The sequence below is a fragment of the Thalia democratica genome, chromosome 5 (genome assembly GCF_965202585.1).
Source record: "Thalia democratica chromosome 5, ktThaDemo2.hap1.1, whole genome shotgun sequence".
Classification (NCBI taxonomy): Eukaryota; Metazoa; Chordata; class Thaliacea; order Salpida; family Salpidae; genus Thalia; species Thalia democratica.
This window is the reverse complement of record NC_139169.1, coordinates 34767990-34792013: the sequence shown is the minus strand read 5'-3', so window position 1 is coordinate 34792013 and position 24024 is coordinate 34767990. Positions and strand designations below refer to the sequence as shown.

The 24024-nt window shown below is 28.3% G+C and overlaps 1 protein-coding gene across 2 annotated transcripts; it reads left to right on the top strand.

Moving 5' to 3' along the window:
- Positions 1–4647: 4647 nt before the first annotated feature.
- Positions 4648–22019, top strand: LOC145835832 (general transcription factor 3C polypeptide 3-like). Of its 2 annotated transcripts, none has more exons than XM_082943564.1 (21): positions 4648–4728; positions 6222–6369; positions 9064–9158; positions 11376–11558; positions 11653–11741; positions 12544–12746; positions 12931–13088; positions 13357–13519; positions 14111–14146; positions 14257–14404; positions 14740–14809; positions 15196–15369; positions 16184–16467; positions 17015–17133; positions 18339–18414; positions 18713–18871; positions 19589–19770; positions 20042–20183; positions 20565–20672; positions 21091–21219; positions 21672–22019. In XM_082943564.1, the coding sequence occupies exons 1-21, from the start codon at positions 4662–4664 to the stop codon at positions 21921–21923; spliced, it is 2985 nt and encodes a 994-aa protein (XP_082799690.1). In that variant the 5' UTR covers positions 4648–4661; the 3' UTR covers positions 21924–22019. The 2 variants fall into 2 exon arrangements, with proteins under 2 accessions (XP_082799690.1, XP_082799689.1); XM_082943563.1 differs by having other exon boundaries at positions 6219–6369.
- The last annotated feature ends 2005 nt before the right edge of the window (positions 22020–24024 follow it).

Below are 24024 nucleotides of genomic sequence, written 5' to 3'. Positions count from 1 at the left end.
AACTGTTTTAATTTCTAATATAAAGGCTTTATACCAAATACTTTTTAGATTAATACTCTTAGCAGTTTGTTAAGTCACATTTCTGTTTTAATAAAAGCTTCTGGTCCAGTCATGTAACTTATAGTTGACGAATTCAAGTACTAATTGACACGAACCCTGTATATGGGTGATAAGTGGTGGATGTAACTAAGCCCCTAAATTTAATAAATGTATGAATTCATTGAAGCAGAAATTATAATGACCAGTTAAAAGTATTCAAGTTGCTGAGTAAGCGATTGATAGATGTTGAAAAATAATTCATTTGAATTTTTATTTTCTTTAGAAGTAGTTTTGTGAATACTTTTATTGCGTTAATTTGCTAATTAAGACCCCCGATACCCAAAATGCCATCTGAAGGTGATTTTTTCTACTTTGAAAAAATGTCAGGCTAAATAGGTCTCTGTCAGGCTAAATGAAAAGGAATTTCGCGCACGAACCCTGTTATGTAAATGTTCTTATAAATAAAAAAATTTTGAAATTAGTTTGGTACTTGCTTTGTGCTTTTATTGATATTAAAACAATTCAGTCTTAATCAATAAACCTCACACTGGGTGTTAGAAACTTGTTTAAACATAGATGAATTTAAATCACAACTATTAATATACAAAGTAAAAATAAGTATAAAAATTAACAAAAATTACAAATAAAGGTTAGTTTAATTAAGTTTACTTATAAACAAATCTTAAAAAAAATAATAATTAAAGCAAATTTTATAATTTAAGAAAAAACTATTGTATTTAATAACTTTTTTTTACAAATACATATAAAAAGGAATTATACAACAAATACAACATCTCAGCGTTTCAACGTCAGGCGAGAGCAGCATGTCACAAAAAAGCTAAAAATGTTAATTTTTAATGATGAGTGAAGCCTAAAAGTGAACTGTCATCTATTCATCAGCACCTCCTCAACAACCCTGTTTGTGCCGAGAACTACCTGGATAGTAGGCTCGAAACTCTATCCGAGCTAGATACACTTACTATCTCTCAGTTCTAGAATCTTTGTTTATTAGAACTTGCGAGCCAAAAATTTGCAAACATAGAGATTTTTACAATTTAAAACTTTAAAAAAGCGTTTTTTAGTAGTATTATTGTGTCGTTTTTTTTTGTAATTTTTAATGTGCTTTTTATTTAATTTAGTGTCAGGAAAAAAAAATCTACTATTTTAAATGATTTTGTTTTAGCAATTTTGTCTTATAAATTACTTCAAGTTAGCTTAGTACAACTGGATTCTAATTTAAACTTTTTAAACAGACTTTTTTTCTTTATGATGTAACTATTTTTAGCTAGACTTTTCAAATTCATTGTATATAACTAAGATTACACTATAATATTAATAGTTTTTAGCATTATTATTCTGAGGATGCGTTAAACTAAATTTAATTAATAAACTTTTTTTTAAAATGAGAGACTTACGTTTATATTTTTAGTTAAAACCAATACCAAAACCAAACTATTCAAAAAAGCATTACAGTATATTTTTTTAGTTTTAAACTTAAGGTGGGGATTTAACCTAGAAGCCTGGTAAAACCTTGATTTTAATATTTCTTGAAAAACATTGTAAAAAACCAATAGTTTTGATGGAATATCATTAAAAAATCCTGGAAAATTTGGAATTTTGAACAAATTTCACTTGCTAGATAATGAAATTTAGATAAGATTTGAAAACATTATTATAAACATTTTTTTTAAATATCTAGAACTTATTAATTATAAAACACAAATAAGGTAGTATAAAGCAGTGCTTCTGAAATGGGGTTCCGCGACGCCTCTCAAGGGTTCCGCGAAGCCTTTTGAAATCTAAAAAAGAACATTTATTTAATTAAACATTTTATGTAAAATTAAAAATAGGGGTTCTGCGGAAAAGTTTAACTTTGGAAAAGGGTTCCGCCACTAGAAAAAGGTTCAGAAGCACTGGTATAAAGTACCTTTTTAAGTTTTTATACTATTTAAAACCATTTTAGTAATTTTAATTTAATTTTATGCTAAAAGTTGATAAGAAAACTTGTACTTTCAAAATTCTGAAAGATACTTAAAAGTTTGGAAGAAAATTCGAAAAAGCCAGTGGCCACCCTGTTTACTATCATATGCATATTTTACATCATTAAAGTGGTCATTTAACTCCTGAAGGAACCTGGATTAACGTGAAATTAGATATTTTTTGAAAAAAAACCTGGAGTTTTGAGCAAAAATAATTAATAGACCTGGAATTTCAAACAACTTTTGTTACATGTTGAATAAAAAAGAAATATCATATATAAAATATCTATTATATATAATAATTTTTCATTACATTTAGAATTTTACAATATTGTAAAACAATATAAGTTGGCATTACAGTGTCTTTTCAACACTTTATACTGTTTAAAACAGTTTTATCTTTAATACAATTTTATACTAAATGTAGTTGAGAAAATTGGTAGTTTTAAAACTTTCAAGAAAATCTGAAACATTTTTTTAAAATCATTTGCCACCCTGCTTTATGTTTTAATTTTTATTAAAAAGCGAAAATAAGACTTGTGTATTAAAGTACCAAGAAGAAAATCAGAAACCCTGGAATAAATTTTAAATCAGTTGCCATACTTAATATGTTTTATAAATTTCTAATCACTTTTTCTTTACTATTTTTTAAAAGTTTTTGATGGTAATTAATGACTTATAAATGTAAAAGTTTGTTTACAATTTTTTTTAAAAAGTATTGAAAAAAGCTTTCAAAGAAAGAAATAATATAGTACTAGCAATAAAGTTTATCATGTTTTTAAAAGTTTTTTTGAAGTAAAAACTTTAACAGGGTGACTACTCAACATAGAATCTTAGAATACCCTGTAAAAAATCTGAAAGTTTAAAAAAAAAAAAAAAAAAAAAAGCAGTTTGTATATTAGCTTACCTGTGAAAAATCATAAAAACTAGTATTTTACTTTGTTTTGTTTTTATTTAAAAAATATAAAACAGTTTACACAAGGCTTCCACTTCCCTGTATTTCCTTGGGTTATCATTTATTTCCTTGATTTTAAATTAAAAATATGTTTGATAAAGTTGAAAAAATCTTCAAAAAACAATGAGTTTTACTTCTTATAGGATCAATGAATCCTTATGAGAGGCACAAACTAAAACGGCAAGTAACTAGAAATCACTAAAAATTTATCTCCTAGGTTTTTTGAGATAACTACCTCAAATTTTTAGGAAATGTTCCTTGCAATATTTAGAAAATTTTGTCAGAACAAATGAGTATTAAATCAATACCATCCAAAACAAAAACTTTCACCACAAAAACAAAACATATTTGTTAAAAGTTAGTTGTCTTGAGTATTTATTTGATATATGGTTTTATATGTAAGTATTTATTTATATATGTAAACTTATATTTTTATTCAACCCTTAAAGTTTTTAAATCTATCTTGTGTTTCCTTGTACCTTTAAAATCTATTTAGTAAATAGAATTAACTACTAAATTCAAATAAAGATTATGAAAACAATCATGCTTTTATTATGTTGTGTTTTACAAAAAAAAGCTAGTTTAGGGTTATGAAAATTTATTCCTATTAACTTATTATTTAAAACGTTTCTATTTTAACTTGTTGTTTTAGTAGAAAGCACAAATGTAAAAGATAAAGTGGTGTGGTGTATTTTGGAGGAAATGGTGTGATGCTCATAGTGGGCTGTGGTATTTGTTAGTGTTGGTTTTTTATAGCTTTTTAAGTTTATGTTGCAATCAATGGGTTTGTAAATGAACTGTTCATTGTTTTTGTTCAGCTAAAATTTATTTTATATTTTTATAAACTTTTTATATTTATGTTTCAATAATTAGGTATTAAAATGTTTGTTGAACTGTTAATTATTGCTGTTTATCTAAATTTTATGTGAATTTTCCATTTTTTGTATGCCAATGTTTTAATCATGGGTATGCAAATTTATATTGCACTTTTTATTATTTTCATTAAGTAAATAAATGTAAAATGTTTGTTCAAATTTTGTAAGTTGTTAACTTATTTTCTAGTTCCTACAGTTTTAATTTATTAAGTTTCATACAGTATAATTTGTTTTAAAATATAACACTTTGGTATAGCTACTTTTAGGTTCGGTTTTTTAAGTTAAAAATAAGTAAATTGTATTTTTAACAAAGAGTTTTTATAACGTAAAGTGCTACCATATTAGCATTTTGTACCTTTTTAGCAGGTTACTTAAACTAAAGAAAAAATCTTTTTGGCACACCATGTTATAAAAAAATTCATAAGAAATATAATTTTTTATGGTAACTGTGTTTATATAAATAAAACTTAACTTATCAACAAAACATAATGGAAATAAACTCTGACAAAACATTTGGCTAAAAGAAGTCAGACGTTATAGTAATTGAAGAGTTTGTTAAAAAAAATTGTTTATGAGATTTAAAGTCTAAAGAACATAGTTTATAAACATAAACTTTGTATATAACATATTATTGTATAAACATAAATCTAAATATACATAGATTTTTAAAATAAATCACTAGGAAGATATGTTAAGTTTTGAAAAATTAATAACATTTTAAGATATAGAACTGTTTATTTAAGGTATTAAATATTTTTTTTACTGAGTAATTCATTAATTTCGATGTTGCTACAGTGTTTAAAACTAAAGAAAATGGATCTATCATTAAACAAGTCCAGTGATAATGACTACTATTATGAAAGTATTACTGGAAATGAAGGTATTTTAACGATGTTCTAATATAATTTAATATTGTTAGTGTATTTTGTTTGATACTAAAATTAGCTTCTTTTTATTTAATGCTAAGCTTTTTTTAAGTCACTATAAGCATGATATTTTATGGCTTGTAGAATACACCGTATGCTAATAAAAAAATTAATTATCTATTGAGATATAACAAGTTTTGTCAAAGATTTTGAACGTAAACTCAAAATAGAGTTATGTTTAATAATCTATTTCTCATAACTTTCAAACTTTTGTTGTAATCTATCTATTTTTTTACAACAAATTGCTTTAAATTTTAACTTATTGAATTTTTTTAAGTATTAATAATAAGAGCTGGTTAAAAAATAAAACTATAAGGGGTTAATCATATTTTGAAGTGTAAGTATTCTTTATCAAATTAATAATAAACAGAGTTGCTACTTTACATGGAAACCTGAAAAAACCTGGAATTTAACAATTTAGGCAAAAAAAAATACTTGGAAAAACCTAAAATTTTAAATAAAAATCACTAAATTAATCTGGAAAAACCTAAATTTAAAAAATTTTCACATGTTCAGTAGTAAAATTTCGATTTGGCTCCAAAAATCTATTATATAATTAAAACATTTTTTTCATCATCAAGTATATTTTTTATTAAAAAATATATTTAAAGTAGCTTTACAGTATCTTTTCAATTTTTTTATACTATTTAACACAGTTTCTTACCTTAAAATTAACTTATAACTAAAAATAGACCCAAAAATGTTTACTTATGAAAACCTGGAAGAAATTAGGAAAACTTGGAAAAATTAAAAAAAAAACAAGTGGCAACCCTGAATAAAACTAACATTTGTTTTTAACTGCATTGAAGTATCAAAGTAGTTTTTATAATATAAGCAATGAAAGTTTAAGAGTTAGTAGTAGAAGATAAACTCTAAAAGATTATTATAAAATTAAAAGAATATTGGCTAAGATTAACTTCTTTTCTTTGATTCGTAGCAAAAACTTTTTACCAAGCTGGCTAAATCTTAAAATTTAATTGATGTTTTAATAAAACTATCTTATTGTATGTACTTAAAGTTAAAAATGAAGATCATTGATTTTATTATCTAAAATATTGTTTTAACTACAAGATCTCAATTATTGACCCCTTAAAGTTGATACACTAAAGTAGATACTAAACAACCATGACTTCAGACTTCATTTCCAATTCTTATGTTAAAATAATTTTCAATTTTATACACTTAAAAAAATTGTATAAAAAACTGTATGCACTTAATTTTAAAATAACATTATTTTACAGTTTTGGTTGCCAGTGTTCAGAGAAAAGTACTGCACAGAAATTCTCTACTACAGTTTAAATATAAAAAAATCATTTTTTAAAATTTGATCATTGTTGTTTCAATAAGACTAATATATACATGTACTAATGTATATAGTAAATGTTTTACTAATGCAATTGAAGAATAGTTAGTAAATTTATCTAATAAATTTGTCACTGATAAGAAGGTGAAGAACAAATGGATGTTTCACAAGAAGAAGAGCCACATCCAACAGAAGTCACCCTGGAATTGAAGCCTGTCAGCTCCACATACACTTATGCTGAGCAGCAAGAATACAACCAGATGTGTTCTGCTTCTACTTCCTATGAAAACAAGTTGGTTTCGTTTTATCAAATAAATATTTTGTTGTTTTTCTGTATCATAGTAGGTTTGCACACATACTAATGGAAAACTTGTTTAGTTGGTGGGCCAAATTTACTTGAGAAATTCCTTCTATGGCTAGACTTTTTAAAAAGCAGTATTAGTGGGCTATGTAGTTTTGAATATTTTTACAACCATAAAGAAAAAAACTGTTTGAAAACTAAATTGTTTAAATTACTGATTCATAAAAAACAACTGTGTACTAAAAATAAATTAATAAATACATTGTATATTTATTATTAGTAAAAGCTTAATTTTATTTGTTTTCTACAAAGCTAAAAATACTCCATAGCCACAGATTTCTATTTGTTGGCAGATTCTGGTCTACAGGTCATATATTTCCCATCCCTACTCAATACTATTGTTTTTGAACTTTTCGAAGTTTTTTAGATTGTTACAAGAATATGAAGTATTCTTAACTTACACAATAACAGGGTTGCCACTCGGTCAGGAAAAGTCAGGAAATCAGGAAAAGTCAGGAAAAATTTGAAAAAATTACAAAAGTCAGGAAAAGTCAGGAAAAAATGGGGGGTTTTGAAAAAAAGTCAGGAAAAGTCAGGAAATTTGATAAAAAAAAAGTCAGATTTTGTCAGTTTAAATTTACAAAATTCCTTGTTATCCAAAGCCTTCAAATGGTAAAAGTTAATTGAAAGTCCTTTAAAGTCAGAAAAAAATTCCAAAATTTTCCTAGAAATTTACAAAAATATTTAATTTTATTTCCAATGCCTTCAGCTGGTATAAATTAGTAAAATATCCTTTAATAAACTGCAAAATGTTCCTTATATGTCATTTGTTTATCTAGATACATTTATGCTAGGATTTGCTAAAAAAATGTTTCTTTTTTCAGACAAGCTGTGTTTATAAGATAATAATACAAGTATTTTGCTGATAGGGCTGTTTATTACAAACATCAATCATACACAGATGGTTGAAGTGATGTACTGGAAGTTTGATGATAGAATTCAGCAAAAAACTATTGTTTATAACCTGTATTAAAGTTAGATTGGAAGCTTTATATAGTTTAAAGTGTTAGATTATGTATTTTAGAATAAGTTTAATTTAAGAGCTTGATTTAGAAAAGTCAGGAAAATTTTGGTAAAAAGTCAGGAAAAAGTCAGGAAAATTTTCTTAGCTTGATGAGTGGCAACCATGCAATAAGCTTAACTTGTTAGCGAGAAAAAAACCTTAAAGTAGATAGATTGGTTAAAAAAAATTTAATAATGTTGTTATATATATATAGTTATTTTTACACTTTAGTTTAGAACCTTAACTTTCTACCTACAAATTTTCAAAAAAAAATCCAAAAATTTAATTTTTATTTTTTCGTGTTACTCGTCCTGTGTTTAGTATTAAGAAAATTTATTTGAATTTTAAGATGTTTTAATTTATAAAAAGTTTTGATGAACCACAAATTTTTTATTGTCAATTTTCTCAGAATTAAAAAAATAAAAAATATCTATCTTTATCTTCATTTGTAAAATTTAAGACTCCAATTTTTTAGGAAAGGTTCCTTTTTTAGTTTTAAGACTTTGAATATTGGTATTTTTAAAATATTAAAAATTTAAAATAAATAAACCTTGTTGATAAAAAAAAGTTCTTGTATTGAAAAGATTTAAATATTGATAATGGACTTACTGTAAAAAGTTAAAAATTTTGAATGTATTTTAAGGAGAAGATAATTTTTTAGTGAAATAGTCTATTTTTTTGCGTTTTTGATTTGCTCTTTCTTTAATGAACTTAATGAGCTCACCAACTTCGCTTGCTTTTATCTCAAAATTTACTTTCAGGGTTGCCACTTTACCTGGAATCCTGGAAAAACCTGGAATTTTACATTTTAGGCAAAAAAAAAACTGGAAAAACCTGGAATTTTTAAGAATTTTAATATGTTCAGTAGTAAAATTTCGGTTTGACTCAAAACATTTATCATATAGATAAAAAGAATTTGTCATCACCAAAAATATTTTTATTAAAAAATACATTTTAAGTAGCTCTACAGTATCTTTTAAATCTTTTTATACTATTGAACACAGTTTCTTACCTTAAATTTAACTTTACACTAAAAATAGACCCAAAAATGTGTACTTTTAAAAACCTGGAAGAAATTTGATAAACCTGGAAAAAATTTTGAAAAAATGAGTGGCAACCCTGTTACTTTGAATTTTTAAGTGGCCAAAAATGTCCGATAGCTGAGATAGAGCTCTACTAAAAACATCAACTTGTAAAAATCAAGGTGGACCTCGCTATGGCCTTATTAAACTTATAATTATTTTCATAATTACTGTATTAGCTAAAATAAAAAAATGCTTGTTAATTTTAACACGTTTTTAAACAAATAAGAAAATGTATTACAATTTTGTTTTATTTTAAATCCCTGAAACTAAATCAATTCAAGTGTTACCTTACAGTATTTTAGCTCTTCCTTAGTTTATCTTGTACTGAATAATTGTGCTTAAAAAGTTTTTACTAGAAAAAAGTCAGAATGATCTACTAATGAAGTTAAGACATACTACTAATTTAATATAAATTATAATTTTTTTTTGGTTTTGTTCCAGCTTAATAAACATTAAACACTGAGATTATTGATATAATGACCTTCAAACAGTTATTCCAGGTTTGTTAAGGTGGTTAATTTAATATTCTTCAAACAGTTATGAAAGCTTGGAAACTTACCAGCCTCTCACAACGGTTTCTTCAGAAAAAAATTGTCCAAACGACAGGTACTATGAACAACAAGACACATCTTGTTAGTGAATTATTTTAAACAAGTTAAAAAAAAGAAATTAAATTACTTTTAAGCTTTGTACTTATACAGACTCAGGTATTTATATTGTTTAGTTTTTATTGTTAGTATAGAGATCAAATAGTTTTCTTTTGCATATAAATATCAGGGTTGCTACACACTCAGGAAAACTCAGGCCGGTAAGATATTTTTTTAATTTCAGGACGACCAAGGTTAAGTCAGGCTAGTTTGAACTATTAAAAAAATCTCAAGAATGACTCAGTTAAGTTTGCTTTTTATTAAAAAAATCAGGATAATTTTAAGATTTCTGAAAATTTTAAGCTGTTTTTTTTTCTTAAATTTGAATGAGATTTAGTTATTAAGCTTCAATATTTTGTTAAAATAATATAACTAATTGGAGATGTTTGTGTAATTTTTAATAATTTTTTAAAGTTTTTACTTTTTTTTATTGGTGGTGTGAAAAAACAAAGGGTAACAAAAGTTTTTAGTCACTCAAAATACTAAACTCTGAAATACTAAATGCTTTCTTGAACTTCTAGAAAAAGTTGTTAACAAATATAGGATAAGTATTGGTATGACTGTAATATAGCCTAAAACATATAATCACTTTCAAGAACACTTTATTATTGATTGAAATTTGTGTTTTTACAGCTATTAAACATTCAAACAAATTTTGAAATAAAACTAAATTCGTGCGGTATGACAGTTTTTTTGTTATTGGAGGAGAAAAGTAAAATTGTAACTTAATAAAAGTCTACCTCCTCCTGAGTATTTTGAGATAAGTACCTCAGCTTTTCAGGAAATATTTCTTGCAATATTAAGAAAAATCCGTTATAAAAGTTTAGAAAAAAAAAAAAGGTTGTATGACCATAAAAAGTTCTATTCTTTAAAAAAAAACGGCTATAAATTTAAAAGTTCCTTTCAAATTTATTTTATACATTTTCCAAGGAACATTTTTTGATAATTTAAGGTATTTATCTGGAAAAACGTGGGAAGGGATAAATTTTAAAGAAATACTCAATTTTTTTCTTCTTATTTTGAGCCTCCTCCAATAAAGAATCTATTAACTCTCCAACTAAAATTGTTTACATCTCAAAAGTTACAATTTTAACAAATAGTAAAAAGTAACTTGTACTTAAACATTAATGTAAAAATAAGAATAAAAGCGGTCCCCCTATGACCTTAATAAAAATGTTTATTAGTTCTTTCTTTTAAATTGTTAATTAAAAAAGAATTATTTATGAAACAACTACTATTAAAGGAACCATAGTTTAAAGGAGTAGTTTTATGAATTATAATATTAACTAGTAATTTTTTTGATAAGCGGACTAGATTTACTAGAAAAACTTTTTCACCAGCACGACTTCTAAAACAATTTTTACCAAGCCGGATATTTAAAGAAATTGTATAATCAATATAAAAAAATCGTAAAAAACTTGTAAAAAACATGTTTTACCCCCCCCCCCCCTATGGCCTTAAAAAAGTTATAAAATGTACTTATCCTATTATGATAGCTACGTCATTACAACCAAACTAATAAATTACGTCCTTTTATCTAGTTATACGTTAAATTTGGCCAACCAAACTAATAAATTACGTCCTTTTATCTAGTTATACGTTAAATTTGTCCAACCAAACTAATAAATTACGTCCTTTTATCTAGTTATACGTTAAATTTGGCGCTTACCAACAAAAATCAAATAAGATTTTAGTCTAAATCGAGGAATATATTAAAATTCAAAATTTTATCTTACAAACCATGTTAGATGTTAAGTTCATAAGAACAAAAAAACTGCTGCACCAGTCAACAGTTATGCAGTTATCTAATTTAGTGTAAACTTTATATATCAATATATAAAATAAGTTAATTATTGTCAAAAGACTAAAAAAAGTATACTATTAGTTTATAAAATTAGCTATGGTCAACTTAAAAAAAAAAGATAAAAATAGTTAAATCAAAAAGTAAACATTAAAAACAAAAACAACGTTATTAGAAGTTTTTCAAATTTACCATATTTTCACCAAGCTACGTAATATTTACTCAAATTTTAAACTTAAACACATTCAGTCTGTTTTTACAAAAAACTCCAAGTCATATTTTTGGTATAATAAAACAACTCATCCGCTATATATAAAACTATCCTGACTCAGCAAAATATAGTTGAAGGTTTTTTAAGCTACCCTAATAAAACAACTCAGCTGTAACATTTTGTTCAACAGTCATGGAAGACGCCAACGACCCGTCAGCCAATCAGAACGAAGATGAAGTTGACGACTACTACATGTTCGGCGTGGAACACGACGACTTTGACGTGGAGCTGCTGAGCGACGAGGAAGTTCAACACTGGGAATTACCCGCGAGTGAAAGCACGATTGACGTGAAAGTTGAAGACGTGAATGAAGGTTTTTTTTTTAACGACCAATTTTGATCAATGAAAAAATTATTGTTTTTTTTTTTGTGTAATGCAGTAGATTTATTTTACATAATAAATTGCAGGTGTAAAAGAACCCAGAGAAGATAATATTGCAAGTATCTACAAAGTACTTAATATAAAAAACACAAAAAATGATATAGACCCCAGTGATGTAAGTTATTTAAACTTTTATTAAAATAAATACAATCAAAAAAATAGTGTGTAAAATTGTATTTTAACATACTGTGGCAATACAAATTTAAGTTATACTACAACTACATACAATGCTTAAAGCAAACGGAGGTTTTTCTTGTTTTCAAAAAGTACTTATACTGTAGAGCTCTATCTTAAAATCTAGATGAGGGTTCCCCTAACTTTTATTCAAAATACCCCCTAAACTAAAATAAAAAAAGCTATTTCGCCCTTTAACAAGATTACTCAAACACCTCCTATGACTTTTTTTTTGCTCTTGATCATTAAGTCCAGAATGTCTAGTGTAAGTTTTAAAACTACCATTAAAAACGCCTAAGACCTTTTTTTGCTCTTCATCATCAACTCCAGAATACCTCCTGTATGTTTCAAATTATGACCTCATGACCCCTTTACAGCTAGATGCCCCCCTTTGCTCCTCATGGCCTCCTAAATTTCTGTCAGTGCTCCCAAAGGGGCTCTTGGCTCACTTTGGGAAACCCTGATCTAGATATTTCTACATCTTTAAAAAGTTCAAAATACTTATGTACTTATAAGAATATAGTGTTTAAGAAAACCTTATTGGAGGTGCAAGCCAAACAAGCGAAAAATACTGGTTTATTAGAAACTATCTACACATTATTTTTATAAGCAATTCTGTTTAGTTTTCATAACTTTATTCTCAATTCAGACAAGAAAAATTGATCAATTATATAAAATAAAGTTGTTTAATAAAACAAAAAAAGATTTCATCTAATAAAACTAACTCAATAAAAACCCCCTAGCTGATACTGCCGAAGCAAAGGGTGAATATACCAACTGCAATGCAGAACCTGATGGGGCAGGCCAACAAGGAATACATGAGGGGCGCCCACCAGCAGGCGATAAAGATATGCAAGAGGATCATTCAGGAGCACCCTCAGTGCTTCAAACCGTACGAAACATTGTCGGAAATTTACTCGGAAGTGGCCAGAATGGGCGGCTCAAAGTTTGTTGACGCTTTTACAAGTAAAAAGATGCTCATGTGCATCAATGTTATTGAAAGTTTTTAACACTTCACAATTGAGTTATTTTTCAACCACTGATTTTTGTTGTACATTTAAACTGTTTTAGTTTGTAGCTTAAGTATATGTTTGTAAGTTTATTAGCTTGAATTCACTATATCATTGCAGTAGCCAGACGCTGGAGGAATTGACAGAACTGTCGGTTGAGTGTCAATATTTCGCCGCAAGCTTGCGATTGGACAATTCAGCCAGAACGTGGATTCTGATTGGTGACGAGTTCCTCAACATAAACAAGAAACATCGCGCCACCTCTTGCTTTAAAAAAGGTTTACTGTTTGTAAAATTATTTCTGCAAGAAATTTTTTTGATAAGAAAATTAAGAGTTTTTTAATGTGCATATAAATTTATTTTGACTAATTCAGTTTCACTTCGGTTTAATTGAAACTAAACCGTTGCGCAAGAACGTAACAAGATTATAAGAATATAATTAAATTCCCTAAATCAAAGTTTATCCTCAATATCATTGCAACTTTAATCATAAATTGATTGATCTGCCAATATGGTGTGCGTTTAAAAAACTGCAACAAAACGTAGCGTTCAAGCTGGACAAGGAAAACATGGAGCTGGCAAAGAAGCTGAAGAACCTGATATGCGAAACGGTGACTTCGGAAGCCGTCAAGCTGGAATCGTTCGAAATCATCGTCACCGCCATGAAGGATTCCGAGCAAGCGTGCAAGCTCGCGTACGAACAAGCAACGTGAGTTGGTATTCGGATGCCTTTTATATTTATTCTGACCACGTGCATATTTTGTTTGTTTCTCTATTTATCTGTTTTGGCTGGGTGAGGGTGCTATACTTCATTACAGTTGTTAGTGTAACACGAATTTTCAACGAAAAAAGTATTAACTTCATTAAAGTTAATTTTTTCAAAAATTTACAATTAAAAATAATGAAAGAGAGTTTTAAAGTAGGTGTTATGGTAAATTCGGGAACCGCTCAGTTTTAACCATCGCACAATTCCCACCCGATCAAATCCGAGAACCGCTTACCGACCAAGGGTGAGGTGAGGGTTAGGGGTAACAGTGATAGTTAAAAAAAACAAATAAATTATTTAATGAAAAACTAAATAAATAAAAATTAAATATATAAATAAAGAACATGAAAATAGATTTTGGGTGGGAATTGTGCGCGGGTGGGAAATGATTGCGGGTGGAAGTTGTTAGTATACCGGTAAATTCAGTTTAATCCCATTTAAATTGGTATCTTTTTATTATTAGCTTAAACATTTTACTTAAAGTTTTTTTTAACCATTTTGTTATTCAAAAAATCAAATTGTTATATATTGCAGAAAGGCTTTCCAAGAAGGTAAGAAACGTGAAACGAAGTACGTTTAGTTAAAATATATCTAAAGTTGCTACTTTATTTTCAAACGTTAAAATTTTAGAATAAAAAGTGTATGTTTATTTTCAAATAAGTAAATGCTACAAATTGCAGTAAGGCAATGAAAGAACGTTACTACGAAGTTGCGATAAACCTGTTAAAGAAAGTGATGCGCTTTCACAAAACGTGTTTCGATGAGGAGAAGCTGCACCATTTGTGTGAACTGTGCGTGGAATGCAATAAATGGAAAGACGTTTTGAAGGTTTTTCTAAAGATTTAAACAACTTTTGATTAATAGGTATGTAAAAATACTCTTTAAAATTAATCACAAACTTTTCAACTTAAAGTGACATTGTTAAAGTACCGGTTCATTCATGAGTATTTACTAATTTTCAAAATATGTTTTTGTTTGACTCACATAAATAACTTTTGCTATAGATATGTTTTTTTTTAAAACTTTTCGTCTACCAATTTAGATTTAAGAAAAAAAGGTATGTGTTTTTAATTTAGTCATAATAATTTCTTTTCAGTTTACTAGATTTTGAATTAATATATATTATTTAAATCTGAACGTTCCAAAAAAAAAAAAATTTTCAGGCTTTGGACTTTATGGAAAAGATTAAACTTTTTTATTTAGCAGAAGACCAAACTACTGAATTATCTGAAGGTATATAGCAAACTAACTTTTTTTTCAATTAAAAATTTTTAACAACATTTATATATTTGTAGTTAGAAACTTTTTTATTAAAAAAATAACTTTTATTGTAGTAAAAACTTTATTAATCAAATCAGTAGTTATTTATAAAATTAAGTACTATCTGCTAACAAAGTGTACACATACTATTGTAAACTACCAAACAAATATTCACTAATAAACTTTTTTGATCTCTTCTTATTTTAAGTTGAAATCAACACTGGCTTTAATACCGAAAAAGCACATTGATATTTAAGACATAACAACGAACAAATTTTCTTAAAAGTTGACTTTTTTTTTTAATTACTATTCAGATCAAAAACAGAACGCTGCATTATGAAAAAAAAAAATCTTCACAGGTGAAGCGAAGAAAGTGCGAAGGAACGACGTTGAGAACATTCGCAGAATTGACATCCTTCCCATCCCGATCGACCTGAAGTCGAAAGCGGTGCAAGCCGCCATTCACTGCAATCTCACGCATTTGGTGCAAGACGCCATATCGAGCATAATCAAGCTGGACTCTGCGTTCGTAGGTTTGTTGTACGAGTGTTTGTAAGGATTTTTTTTTGTACTGTGTTTCTTAAGACAAATGTCACGTAGTTTTAATCTTTGAAGGGAAAAAAGTGTAATTCGAGTTAGACAAATTTTTCAGTGCTATTTAAAAACATCTTCAAGCAAAAATAAAACTTATCGTTAATATTATATACATAAATATATAAATAAAGGTAAATGAAATACCTCCAAGGTTAAGATTGTTTTGTTGCAGTAAACTAGTATATTAAATACTATGAGGGTTAAGTTAAGTCTTTTTCAGGGCTGCCAAAAAACCTGTAAGACAATTCAAGCTACAAAAACGGGAAAAACCTGGAATTAGAGTAATTTTGAAAAAACCTGGAATTTTGAGCAAAAATCACTAAAAAACCTGGAGTTTTGAACAAAAATCACTAAAAACCCTAAAAAAACCTGGAATTTTATACTTATAAATGTCAAGTAGTAAAGTTTTGATTTGCAACAAAAAATCTATCTTATAGATAAACATTTTTGTCATCTCCAATTTTTTTAATAAAAAAGACGTTTAAAGAAGCTTTTAGATACCTTTTCAATGTTGTTATACTATTAGGCACAGTTTTTTACCTTAAACTTAATTTTAAACTGAAAATAGACCCCAAAACGTCTAATTTTAAAAACCTGGAAGAAATTTCGAAAACCTGGAGAAAACTTGCCAAAATCATTTGGCAACCCTGCTTTTTGTTTTTCTTAACATGAATTTTTATAAATTAAGCAATTGTTTTTATAATACCTGAATTAAACAAAAAAATCAACAAAGTCTAACATTCTGACAAACAGCGGACGTGCAGATCAGTGTTTGCGTGGCGTGCTTCAAAGCCGGCCAGTACGCCGAATCGTTGCGGTTGATCGAGGAATTGGAAGTGCATCACTTCGCGCACTTTTCCACCAGCAAGGAGCTGTTCAAGCTGAAGGGGATGTCGCTGCTGAAGCTCAACGACTACCAGAGCGCCAAGGAGAGTTTTTTCAAGTGCCTGCAAATATCAGCGGAGGATTCGGTCGACATCAGGCTGGAGCTGGCCGCCATCTTGCTCGACACCGGGGAATACCGCGTCGCCATCGAGGTGTTTTGGTTGTTTATACAAAAGTTTAATTAGTCTGCTTTAACATAAGGGTTGATCATAGCAATTCAATGATCAAACCACAAGGTTTCGGTAGACTGAGACTTGATGTGGTCTGATGAACGTATTGGCATGATCAACCCTTATGTTAAACTTGAGCTTGTCTCGCGGCATACGAAAGTCCAGGCTTCTGCTCTGCAGACTTTCGCCGATGTTTTTGTTGAGTCTTCTTTTGTTTGTAAGCTTTTCAGATTTTGTAAACCTATTCAGTTTTTGTTAGACTTTGTAAGTATATCAAATTATTACTTAGAGTTTTACTTGCTTAAATTGTAGTATAAATAGTTTTAGTTTTGAACTAAATCCCATGTTTTAAATATACCCTAACAAAAAAAATTAAGTATTTTGATTTAATCTGTTGAACAATCACACTACCAAAAAACTATCAACAAAAAAAAAAAACTATATTCAACTTGTTATTTCACTCAAATTCTCAAACTTTAGTTAGAAGATAGTTGTCAATCATATCCTTATAATAATAACAATTTTTCAGACACTAGATGGAGCTGAGAACGGGGAGGATGAAAATGAAATTTCACCGAAAGACCAGATGAGGCTGCTGAATCGCAGATTCGAAGTTTTCAAAAAGTGGGGCCAACTTCCCAATAAAAAGTTTGTTAAAAGTATTTGTTTGCTAGTGTTTGGTAAGTGAGCGCGTTTGTTTTGGTGTTTAAGAAGACAAGCTGTGCCGTTTCGAGTTACCAGAACACTTTTATCAGCTTACATAGAATATTATTTAGTTTCAGAGTTTATTATTTTAGTGTTGGCTATTTAAAGTTCATAAGTTTTTTTTATAGTTGAAACCCTAGTTTGCGGTCTAATTTTTTCCCTACATTCTGTTTAGTTTTAGCAAAACTAAAAAGTATTGATAAGTTTGTATTATAAAAACTAGAATAGAAATGAATGATTTAAAGAAGATTACTTATGTAAATACAATACATAATTGGAATTGTTTTTGTTATTGACAAAAGCCAAAGTTCTCGATGCAAAAGCAGAGATTAATATTAATAATACAAAAGAAACTAATGTTCGGTTTGTTTACTACAGTTTCTACACTTAAAGCGTTTCATCAGAACAATAAAAAACTTAACATATTTTTTTTTACAAAAATACGAAGTTTCAAAAAAATTTGAATAATTTTAGTTAGCTAATGTTAAAAACAACTGTCTTCGCAACCAAAACATGTATCTTAAAAGAACAAAAGAAAACACTTACCAATAACAAAAATAGCAACAAATAAAAACTAAAAATAAAGTTGTTTAAAACTGCAGAAGTTGTTTAAAACCTTAGCCAACTGAAGTTATTTAGATTTATTTGAAACGTCATAATGTGTATTTCTGTGATTCTTTAAAAAAAGTTTATGTGAACTTTGTTATTGTTCTGATGAAACGCTTTATGTGTAGAAACTATAATAAACAATCCGAGCATTGGTTTTTTTTATTGTATTTATAGTACTTTTTACAGTAAAATTATTAAGTTATAATGTTTTTAAAAAATTGTATTTTGCAGATTATTTTTCTTAAAAATAAAAATTGCACAGAAGTTTATATTAAGTTATGAAAAGATGGAGTTTAACATATATATAGTTAGAAACACTGCTTTAAACAAAAGGTTAAGTTAAAGAAACATTTTGCTCAGTTTTACTGAATTATAGTGATCTAACCGATTCACAAAATTAGGATACGATAGATCACTAACATACTAACTGATAGACTATTTAATTAAAAAAATAAAAGATAGTCCCTGGAAGTAAATGTGTGTTTATTAATTCTTAACTAACTTATATCCTTAATGCTAATAAACATGATTAATCACAGAAAGAAGCTAGCAGCTGCAGCGGATGTTGTATTGATTATGTTCGCCAACAGATTGAAAAGTACTTTCAAAACTGAGGTTAATTTCAATTAGTACCTTTTCTTCTTAGTACAGACAGTTTTTTTATTTTCCATTAAAATAAAAGGACTTTTTTTGTTTATTTTCGTATCAGAGTTGCTAAAAACCTGACATTTGACAGTTTGTAAAAAAACCTGGAGTTTGAGAAATCTGGGAAAAGCCTGGAAAATCTAAAAATTCGAACAAAAATAACTAAAAAACCTGAAATTTTAAAGAAGTTTTACATAGAAAGTAATGAAATTTCGATTATATATGAAAAATCTATCATATAGAAAAAGGAAAAAAATAAAATTTTCAGCTGTCAATAGTGCAGCGAACTAGGAAATCAACCAACCCGTTCGCAGGCGAAATCAAGCTGACTTGCAAGAGGCTGGGTAAGCAGAGGATTGACGAGGAATTGTACCTGAAAGCCGACTGGCAGGTCTTCAAGCAGAGGCAGTGGATCGACTTTTACAAGGTTTCAATTGTTTTGATACTGTTTTACTGGTATGCTTGAGAGCGCTAGTGTTTTTGACAATTTTTAGTTTTGCTTTTGGCACTTGAACGCGAGTTTGAAATATGAATTTACTTTTTAATTTGGAAAATAGTCTAGTGTTCAAGTTGAAAATTGTACCACATTCAGATTAGTATTGAATGATAAATAACTTTATTCTATAAATGTTTTTAGCTGTGTTGGTGTTGACTTCTAGTAAATGAGAAGGGATAGTTTTTAAATATAATCTTTTGTAATTTTATGATAGTATTAACACTCCATATTTACTAAAAACTGATTCATAGTTTATACAAAAATTTTTAATTTATATCTATTCTTTCTTAACAAAAACATTGGCGAAAGTCTACAGAGCTTGAGCCTTTCGTGTGCCGTGAGATAAGCTCAAGTTTAACATAAGGTTCATACCAAAAAAAAATCTTTCTTAAATACAAATAATTTGTAACTTGATATTCCAAACTATTTTAATATTGTTGCTGCATTTTTTGATCTTTTAATATTGTTTCTGTAGTACAAGAACTTTTACGAGCCAAGACTTCACCAGTAAGTGGTTGGTGAAATAAAATAAAGCAGTATTAATAGCAAGCCAATGTTTTAAAATTATTATATTGACCACTTTGACTTTTTGATTTCGTATCGCATCTCAAAATAACTAATAATGAATAATTTAAATATTTAAACAAGGAGTTGCTGAACCTGCTCAACACGTGCAAAAGATACAAGGAGGCCGCTTTGATAAGCGACCAGATTATGAAGGAGAAACACTTCTTTTCGCGCGCGAAAATTTCAAGAAGCAAGCTGGAAGTCATTTTGTTCAGGTTCAGCCTGTTGAGCGGGTGGTACAGTTACGCCTTCGGAATACTCAAGTTTGTTGATGTTTGAATGAAATTGTTTGTGTTGTTTGTTAATTAAATAGATACTTTGCTGCACTTTTATTAATTTTTAATTTAACAAACATAATTAAACTTATCAAGCAGTATTTTCAGCTAATTTTGGCGTTAAATATTTTTTTTTAATTTTAAACCGTATTGAAAAATTTTAATGCTTTTATAAATCGCAACCAAACAAAGACTGTGTTTTATATTATAACCTTACTATATATTGTTACCATACAAACCTGTAGTATATCAATTGAAGGAAGATGATCTTATCGAAGAAGGAGGACCAGTCGTCGGTGCAGAACCACGTGTGGAACATATTCAATCAGGTGGTCACCAGGCTGTCTCACAGTTATCAGGTGCTTATGTCCACCCGCAAGTTCCTCCACAGAATCATGGTGGTCAGTATTTGTAAAAAATATTAGAGCAGAAATTTATTGTGCGTTTAATGTTGTTATTTATAATAAGTTCGTGTTTGTTAAATAATATCTATATCCCAGTATTGGTTATCTAATATTTTATTCCAGTAGTGATTGATTTTACAACAATAATGCTTTTTATAGTAAGTAAACTTATGTTGACTTTTTTGTTTTGTGCTAACGTAAAGTATTATTTTAACGACTAGTTAAGTTTACCACTTTTTATTTGCAGAGTAAATTAAAATTTTTCTCTATAATGATAAGTTATATTTTGTGATATTTTCAAAGTTTATTACTAGCAAAACAAAGTGATTAATCTATTTTTTTTTAAAGCATTCACGAAAAGCAAGTATACAATTACAGGTACAAGATAAGAAAGTTTACCCGCTTCAAAGCATGTTCGCTCATGGAGATATTGCATCTTCTAATTTCAGACCTGCACTTAATTATTACATCGAACTATTAGAAGAAGTTTGTCAGTTTTTTGTGTATGTATCTGTACTTTATTGGTTTTTGAAAATTTTCACTTATCAAAAACAAAATAGTACAGAATAAAACTCAGTAATATATTTTATTAAAAACCAAGTAAAGTTTTAAAAAGTAAGTTATTAAACGTTATTAATAACTTGAATTCCTTTCTGAGAAAAGCTAAAAGTATATAGTTTTTTAAACTCGTTCTTTTACTTCTATTTAAAATTCATAATTTTTTGAAACTTTAATAGTATCCTTGTGTAATGTATTAAAGTAGTGATTGTGTAAGTTAAAGTAAGGCTTTTAGAGTTAAAAAATATCTTTAGAGTCATTTAAAAAATGTACTTAGCTTTTTTAAGCCAACTTTCGTCAGTGCTAACGAATAAACTTACCTGATAAATAACAAGAATACTTGCAGGAGCAAGAAAATCCTGAACTGCATTTGATAGTGGGAATTTGCTACTGCCACATACTCACGCAGAAAACTTGCGGTAACAAGCACACTTATGTCGCACAAGCCTTCGCACTCCTTGCCAAGTATTGCCAGGTTTGATTATTTTGATAATTTTTTTATCACGTTGAAGATCCTCAATGGCAATTTTTAGTTTTCTTGCTAGAATATTTGTTTTGATAAAGTCTAAAAGCTGACGTTTTTTAAATTAATGAAACAAAGCTATTTGTAATATTTCATTGTTAGGTTAATTAATAAAGATGAATAAAAGCTATGTAAAGGTTATTTTTTTTAAGTACAGTTTTTACTCTGCACTAATTTCATTCGGATATAAATACCCGCAAACATAAGTCTAACTTCGTGCATTCAATAACAATAAAAACTACTTAAAATTTTTTATTAAAATTATGAGTCAGCTTCTGCTTTAATAAGTTCACAAAATATCCTTCGCTCAGGTAATGATGTTCCTTCTTATAAACCTTAAAGGCCAGTTGGCATGATATTTCAAATAAAACTTGAAAAAACCTGTATAATGTTTGAAATGGCAGCTGCGGAACAACAAGCAGGAGTCGCTGTACAACATCGGGCGCGCCTTCCACCAGATCGGGCTGAACCACTTTGCGGTGCACATGTACGAGGACGCGTTGAAGTGCGGACCACCTGCCAATGTGGTCGATGCGGTGTGCGAGGACAGCTTCGACCTCCGGCACGAGATCGCCTTCAACCTCAGCTTGATATACCGGCAGTCGGGCAACCACACGATGGCCAACTACGTGCTGTTCAAACACAACGTCGTTTGATGCTGCACGTGGTTCTGAATTTCAATTGAGAGTTTTAGTTTGTTTTGCTGCTTATGCTTTTTAGTAAATTTTTGTAGAATTTTATTCCTACTTTTATCAGAGCCGTTTGAAATATTTGTTTTTAAGCACAAACCTTCAGTTATTTTAATTTTTTTTCTTTCGACAAGCTTCAGGGTTGCCACATGGTCAGGAAAAGTCAGGAAAAATTTTAAAAAACGACAAAAGTCAGGAAAGGTCAGGGAAAATTTGGTGGGTTTTGAAAAAAAGTCAGGAAAAGTCAGGAAATTTGATAAAATTAAAAAAAAGTCAGATTTGTCAGATTAAATTTACAAATTTCTTTATTTTCCAAAGCCTTCAAAGGTAAAAATTAACTAAACATCCTTTAAAGTCAGAAAAAATTCCAAAATTTTCCTAGAAAATTACAAAATTACAAAATTAGCTGCTTATTTTCCAATGCCTTCATCTGGTATAGATTAATAAAATATCCTTTATAAAACTGCAAAATTTTTCTATTAACATGTTGAACAAGTACCCTACTTACCAAGCAGATTTTGTAAGCTTTATAGTATTGATGATCTGTAGCAAGGACACTTCCATAGTGAAACTGTGATATATACACAAAAGTTTAATTGCAAGTAGTGTTCATGTACTCTGTCACTGTCAAATAAGGGAAGAAAAGCACTCACTGTACATATGAATGGAGCTGAACATAGAAATAGAAGGCCATGAGTTCACTGAATCTAATAATTTTTCTATAATGCTGGATCAAGCTCCAGTGGGGTAAGTGGTGAGAGCAGCGGCAGAGTAGCAAGTTGTGAGAGCAGTGGTGTAAGCCCATCAATAGGTTTGGTAAGTAAGTCACAAACCACAACCGCTGAAATTTTATGGGCATTGCACACTGTCAAGCACAATTACTCAGCTAGTTCGTGTAACAAACTGGCGTAGCTGAGCAAAAAATGTTTCCTGACAGTGCAATGGCACAGTCATGTCAGATGGCCCGAACAAAACTATCATACATGATAAATTTTGGCCTTGGACCACATTTTGAAAACATCTTGCAAGAATAATAATGGACAAGTTGTGTTTATAAGGTAATAATATAAGTATTTTGCTGATAGAGCTGTTTATTGCAAATACATTAATCATACACAGATAGTTCAAGTTATGTAATGGAAGTTAGATGATTGAATTTAGCAAAAAAAAAACTGTTGTTTTAACCTGTATAAAAATAAGATCAAAAGCTTTATATAGTTTCAAGTGTTAGATTATGTATTTAAGAATAAGTTTAAATTAGAGTTTGATTTAGAAAAGTCAAGAAAATGTAGGTAAAAAGTCAGGAAAAGTCAGGAAATTTTTCTCAGCTTGATCTGTGGCAACCGTAAAGATTGCATAAAAGCTCTTTAGGTTTTACTCTTTTGTAATTGTGTTGATTTTAAACTATTTACTATATTGGAAGTTTCGTTTAGAAAATTGAAATTTTAGGAAATTATAATTTTGTGCTACCTAGTTTTTTTATTATACTAAAAAGTTAAACTGATGAAAATGTATAAAGTAAAAAAAAATTGTATTTTTTCTTCGTTTGCTGTCTTAAACAATAAAACAACACTAATTATAAACCAATAATTATTTAATGAGTTCTCTTTTTTATGCTATTTATACTTCTAGAAATAAGACACTATTTTTTACATTGTTGTATAAAATGTAGGTTTTTATAACATATAAGCATTTGCAAGCCTTGAACACATTATAATAATTTTTTAAAGTTTAGTATTCTAAAGTATGAAACTTTATCTTCTTAGTTTTTTTAAGTTTTAAATTTTTTTCATCAGTCTGCTATCAAAAATATGAATATTTTTGTATTATAGTTTAGTAAGAACATTTAAAAAAAGTTAAAAGTTTGTAGGGTATTTTTGGATTTTAAGTGAGTTTGAACTTGTTTTTGATCTTTAAGTTAACTTGAATATTTCAATTTATAACTGTTATAAATTGATTTTTTCTACAAAATGTATCTTATAATTTATCATGTTTTTATGCAACTTTAAAAGACGATATATTTTGACTGCCGAATAAACTAGTTATTTTCTAATGGTTTGTTTGCCTT

What these genes read in the sequence shown, in the direction of transcription:
- LOC145835832 (XM_082943563.1), top strand. Translation starts at nt 4,662, where the DNA reads ATGGATCTATCATTAAACAAGTCCAGTGATAATGACTACTATTATGAA. An exon ending in AAGTATTACTGGAAATGAAG is followed by an intron (nt 4,729 to 6,218) that starts GTATTTTAACGA and finishes GTCACTGATAAG; the next exon opens with AAGGTGAAGAACAAATGGAT. An exon ending in ACATCGAACTATTAGAAGAA is followed by an intron (nt 20,673 to 21,090) that starts GTTTGTCAGTTT and finishes GAATACTTGCAG; the next exon opens with GAGCAAGAAAATCCTGAACT.